The 6,286-nt window shown below is 39.9% G+C and overlaps 1 protein-coding gene across 4 annotated transcripts in view; it reads right to left on the minus strand.

Annotated features, from left to right (window-relative positions):
• Positions 1 to 6,286, minus strand: part of Dnah12 (dynein, axonemal, heavy chain 12) — a 233,858-nt gene that overhangs the window by 61,702 nt on the left and 165,870 nt on the right. For all 4 annotated transcript variants that reach the window (XM_013515596.1, XM_013515597.1, XM_013515598.1 and 1 more), the window contains exons 53-54: positions 2,099 to 2,340; positions 286 to 433 (exon numbers count right to left, since the gene is read on the minus strand). In XM_013515596.1, coding sequence (XP_013371050.1) covers positions 286 to 433; positions 2,099 to 2,340 — 390 coding nt within the window. The remainder of the gene's footprint in view (positions 1 to 285; positions 434 to 2,098; positions 2,341 to 6,286) is intronic.

Below are 6,286 nucleotides of genomic sequence, written 5' to 3' on the forward strand. Positions count from 1 at the left end.
ATTTTTAAAAATTAAAGTACAGAGTTAATTGTCATCAGCTATTACGTAATAACTCTTAAGGACCAGAAAAAAGAAACTGAGTTAAAAGTTGGACTATGGGTCACTATTTCACTGATCAAACAAGCAGCAAAAATAAAAGAAGACCCCATATTTTCAGTTTCTCTTCCTTCGTCTGTCCTTATTATCATCCTTTCTCCCAAAGAATTCAACTCATACTTTGAATGTTCTTTTTTTTTTTTTTTTTTTTTTTTACTTTGAATGTTCTAAAACAGAATGCACTAGTACCTTGCACAACATACTCCAATCTTTAGTACATGTTTGTCGGAATCCAGAAGTGAAAGCACCAAGGTAGGCTATTACTCCTGCTGATACTAAGACATCACCAGTTAAATTTACATATGTTATCTGAAGATCAGCTGCAGCTTGAGCCCATCTGTGTGATCAAACAAAGGCAAAACGGATTCACAGTACAGAACGACAGAAGACAGTACATGAAAGAGCCAGGGATTCCAGTCCAAATTCTAGCATAAAAAGTTATGAATGTGGGACATTTGCTTATCTTTAATGTAAAGAGGTTGAGTTTTTTAGCTTGAATATGCTATCTATATGCTATAAATGCATGCTATATATCTATATGCTATATATGTTATATATATGCTATATATATCTATACAGATGTAATATACACATATATATCCATGTTATAGAAACAAAAATCCACCTTTTGTTATTGCAATATTAGGTTTAAGCAATATCAAGCAAAATACCAGCATTTTTGCCTATGAATTTTCTCTAGGATGGTTTGGCCTGGCATCAGTACTGTGTTTCAGTATTTACTGCTAGACAGTACATAACACTGAATTGCTAAGACTGTCTATTAGAAACTCTTTAATTTAAGCTGTATAGAAGTTGAAATAGTATTCCTTTTTATTTTAAAGAGAAAAAAGCCTGTTTTGAAACTCTGTTTTACTGAGATAGTATTACTGAGGTTTACATTTTTTCCATTCAATGAAACCCTCATAATAAAAAGCATGTTCCAGAATTATCCAACCTGAACTATAGAATATTGCCAAAGACATATCACCTTATATGCTATTTATTTAACAAAGATAATAAATGCAATAGCTAGCTATCCAATCCAAATAAACAAGTTAAAATAATACTAGCTGGCTTTGCTAAATCAGGCCAGTTATATCTTCTTTGAAGTAAATTTTAATCAGGTGAGCCATACATCCAGTATTCTCCCTAAACATTTTATAACACAAAATTTTGAACATACATACAATTGTAAAACAATTTTTGTTTGAGACAGGGTCTTTCTATGCAATTCAGGCTGGTGTCAAAGTCACAGTAATTCTCCTGCCTCAGCCTCCCCAGTGCTGAGATTACAGGGACATGCCACCCCACCTGCTAAAATGGTAAAAGAATTGCACACTGCATAACAAACATATGATGCTTAGATTAAAATTTGTTAACATGTATCTTATTTGCCTTTTTAAAAAACTATTTAAAAGTATGCTGCAAACATCATCTGTTATGGCTTGTATACAGGTGTGCCCCCACAGCCTCATGCTGATAGATGGAGCTTTTTGGAACTGGCTGGATTGAGGGTGTGTGATGCTGGGATTAAGGGCATATGCTACTAAAATAGTCCACTGATTGGAATTAGCATAGTTTGGGAGGCACCACTCAAAAGGCTGGTAGCCTGGATGCAATAAAAGGGAAAGGTAGGTGGACTGTTTGCTGCTTGCTGCCTTTGGCCTACCCACCATGGACTATTTCTCTTCTGTAACGCCACTCTGCCATGCCAACCTGCATTGAAGTCACCTGGCTATGGGATGAAACCTCTACAAACTGTGAGCTGAAATAAACCTTTCTTTCTTTAACTTTAGGTATTTCGTCTCAGCAACGAGAAAATAACTAAGACACTAGCCTTTCTCAACACTGTTTTCCTCTTTGGAGGGGCCTGGCCAATTGCTTGTAGAATGTCCCACCTTCTCAATCAGTCTTTCTAAAATCTGTAGTAATCATAATAAATACCCAAAGAAAGTCACATATTCAAGCCTGACATTCTTCAGTAAATGAGTAGAAATCTGACCTTGATTTTTCTCCACCCAGTCCTCCAATTAGTTGTGAAGCCCTTTGAAGTTTCTTAGCACAAAGTTCCACCTGATCTTCTAAAGCAGCCTTTTCCTCCGTTTTCTCAAGAAATGTCTTCTGTAAATTCTCCAAGTGATGTTCTACTTCTGCCAGTTCTGCTCTCTTCTCATTCAAAAGCTCCATTGTTTCAGCTAAAGACTTTTGAGCTTCTGTTAAGCGAGCTTTCTTAGGAGCCACAACCTATTTGAGAACAATATACACGGATGTGATACGTACTGTGTAAAACTTATATCACGTGATCCTTTTATAGATATAGTGGGTTTAAATGCAGTGTAATAATTAAGTACATAAAATATGCATTTGCCTGAAATTTATTCATGTTTTTGGATACAAAGTAAAAAATATCTATACATTTTATAAAATTCAGAAATGATTTGGACTAGAAAACTGTCACCTAAAAAATAACCTATCCTGGAGTAACAAAATGTCACAATATATAGCAAAAAACTATAATATTTAGCAAAATGTTTCAAAATAATGAGAAGTTGTCCTGGCAAGCATAAGGTCCTGAGTTCGATTCCCTGCACACAAAAAAAGAGAAGTTGCCATTCAACTGAAACATAAAAACAAGAGACAGAAATAAAAAGTATTAAAATACGTAAGTATGCTTTTGGTTTTGTCATTGTCTTGCTTTAATTTCTTTTCCAAGACTGTGCTCTTCCCCCTCATCAGCCCAAGTGAGACAGCCAAGGATCACCCAAAACGGAATAAAATGGTGAAATGCTAGGAAGGGGCACCTGATTGTTTTGTGCTTTCACAGCAGAGCCAAACAAGCACATAAATGGGGATCCAGTGCACATGCTCAGCCCCAGAGTTAAAAATACAATAGCTGCAAGCCAGGTGTGATGGCACACATCTGTAATCCCAGCACTCGGGAGGTTGAGGCAGTAGCATCGCTGTGAGTTCGAGGCCAGCCTGGGCTACAAAGTGAGCTCAAGGCCAGTCTAAACTATATAGGGAGACTCTGTCTCAAAACAACTAAAAAAAAAAAAGCTACAAACATATCATACTAACACAGATACAGACAAGAATAAGTCTCCCCACAAAAAAAAACCTGCCTTACCCTTACAGTCAAAGCTGAACAATGAGCTGCCTACAACTGAGTTCAGACATGACAGTCAGGACTGGACACTCTTTGCAAATTCGAATTCCTTATTTGCCCAGATGCTCTTGATAGGAACTTTTGGCATGTCTTTGGGTGGGAACATTTTTTATATTCGCCATCCCTTTTTCTTATTTACAAAACTGCTCGTCGGATCTGCCCTTGGTCAGAGCTGTGGTTCCCTTTGGGGTTGAGTAGAGGTCCCATGCAAGCTCTGCCTGTGCTTGTATTTTCTGAATCTGGTCTTGTTCTGTGCATCTGGACCCAAGAATTCAGCTCTGGTAACAAAGGCACATATCCACCCTGGGAGTATTAAGACTGCAATAATGGAAATATAGGGAAAGAAAGCATTGATGTTCAGTTTTACAACACTAAAGTTTCCTCCACAAATCTTGAAAAGCCAAGATTCATCGAGAAAAAGGCATTACTGTACTGGTTAGTGGGGCCTCTTTCTTCTAGTGATAATAGAAATTAATACTAAAGCATCAATTTACAGAAAAAAGCACTTTGATTAGAAAGTGAGAGAGAAGATAAAGCAAGGACTCCAACTTGAGCAGTGGCGTGAGGGGGCACACTGCCATGAAGAGGCTCAGACAGGTCTGCCCACAGAAGAACTGAGGCCTGGGACAGCGGGTGGGTGGGCCGGGCTCTGTCGGTTGGTATCTTGTTCCTGCTTTCTTAGCTCCAGAGACATCTTTATGGCTTGAGGGGAAGTTCTGTCTGGTCAGGCCCTTTGGGTAAGACTCCCAGCATCTAATCTGTTTGTCAGCAGAGGCACCATTCTCAGAGAAAGCCTAACTCAGCACAGGTACTGTTGCCCTCAGCAAACACAGGATGTCATAAAAAGAAATAAGATAGGGCATGGACTCATCCAAGCACCATCTGAAGACACTCAAACATTTACACTGCACGCCCCAAGGACTTTGCCACCGAGGCACCGGACATTCAGAAAACTTTCAACACGGATGTCTGCCTGGACCTCTTCACCTGAGCTCTCTGACCCTCTTTGTCCAAGCCCTATAAAAAGGTTCCATTTTTCTCTGTAGCATATATATGGCCTTTTCGCCCTCTGTCCGCCTGCACTCAGGCACTAAATTGGCCAGGCTGGGCTAGAACTTGCCATCCTCCCGCCTCAGCACCTCAGACTGCAGCAACTCAATTTTTAAAGATCCATTTTTCCCTCTCGCTTATACAACAGGGTATATGGATTTTTCTGGATTCTTTCTACAAAGCAGAGAAGGTGGTCTCTGCTTGTCATGAGTATGTCAAGGGGACTTTCTAAAGTTGTTTTGTTGTTGTGATTGTGCTCATTAGCGTATCAAGAATGAGGTCTGGCTCACTTGATCACTGAGTATATTAAGCCACTGATACAAAGAAGCTAGAAGATGACCAGAGAGCCTTAGCCCTTCCGGTGTACACCTTGAATGAAGCTGAAGGCAAAGAAAGAAGTGAGAAGAATGTATTAGAAACCAAACGTCCTACTTCCTCTCCCCTGAGCTGAAATCCTAAAGGAAGAATGTATTAAATAAGTAGATAGAAGGCAGACAGCTCCCTTTTCTACCCTGACTTCATGGGAGACACTGTTGGATCCATTTCTTCCACTCTTCTTCATCAACATGGGACAGATGCATCAGAATGAAAAAACAGCCATGTGGAGGTACAGAGGGGAAGGCAGGGAAGAGCCTTAGTAATTGGCTTCTCCACTTTGTAGAAAGGATCCAGAAGAATCCATATACCCTGTTGTATAAGCGAGAGAGTAAAATGCATCTTTAAAAATTGCATTGCTGCAATCTGAGGTGCTGAGGCGGGAGGATGGCAAGTTCTAGCCCAGGCTGGCCAATTCAGTGATTCAGCAACACTGTCTCAAAATAAAAAATATAAAGGGGCTGGGGATATTACACAGTGGGAAGTCCCTGGGTTCAATACCCAGTACCACGTTAAAAAGGAGGAAGAGGAAGAAGAGAAGAAAGGAGACAAGAAGGAAGGAAGGGAAATGACTTGCTTCTCCAAACCTCCTCAGGCCAAGAGAGTAAGTCACCACGCTTCCTCTCCTTCGCTCAAATAAATGGACAGAAAATTCACACATTTGGAAGGAATATGCAGACGCTGGCCCTAGGAAGCTGGAGTTTAGTTTCATTTCCACAAGTGAGGGAACATGCTGAGAATGGGCGAAGGGCTGCAGTGGAGGTAAGGGAATAGATGAAACAGCCAGGGAACTTCCTGTTCTCTCATTGTATTTTTTCCTCTGCTCTTTAACTGTAAAAGCCTTTGCACACCTGAACACAGTGAGATATGATTTGAGGTAATAGGAGGTCCCTCCATCTCCTTCAGTGCTAGCTTTGAACAAAGCTTTGTTCCCTTTTCAGGAGAGACTGGTCTCCAGTGTTGCTGGGGAGCAGCAAGTGGTTGGAATCCAAGCAAACGGCTATCCGTGGGACATGCAGAAATTAGCTAAACTAAGAGCTAAAGGACTTGCCATGAGACTACTGTGTGTAGAAACATGAAATTCATTCCTTTGATAGTTTGATTACAAGTCTGCTCTTCTGAAATTAACAAAGTCTTTACCTCTCTGTAAGCACATGATGTATCTCACCGAAGACTCTCACCAGTTGCTACAGCATGATAATTCTATCCCCTGAACTTATTCTAAATATATGCTACCATGTATTTTCATCTGCTGTTTAACTTATATTTCTGCTTTCCTGAGTAGAATTATACAAGCTGCAGAGAGTGTTTCCATGGTCTTTTACCAGAAAAATTTACAAAATGTTTTTAACCATTTTCTTCTGCTCCAGAAATCTGGCTCCAGTGGATGCTCCATTGAAGGCTCCTGTCAACACATCCACTGCTTCCGGGTCTGTCCATGCTCTGCCTCTTAACCCTGCAGGACCTTCCTATTCCTGAGGTATCTTCTTACTTTTAATTTTTAAATTTTTTTTTATTATTTTAAAGAGTAAAAGAAGGATAACATAGTAATAGGGGGGCTTACCGAATTACAGACAAAGTGGTAGGAAATTATCAATG

Source organism: Chinchilla lanigera, unplaced genomic scaffold, assembly GCF_000276665.1.
Source record: "Chinchilla lanigera isolate Chin_1 unplaced genomic scaffold, ChiLan1.0 scaffold00029, whole genome shotgun sequence".
In the NCBI taxonomy this organism is placed as follows: Eukaryota; Metazoa; Chordata; class Mammalia; order Rodentia; family Chinchillidae; genus Chinchilla; species Chinchilla lanigera.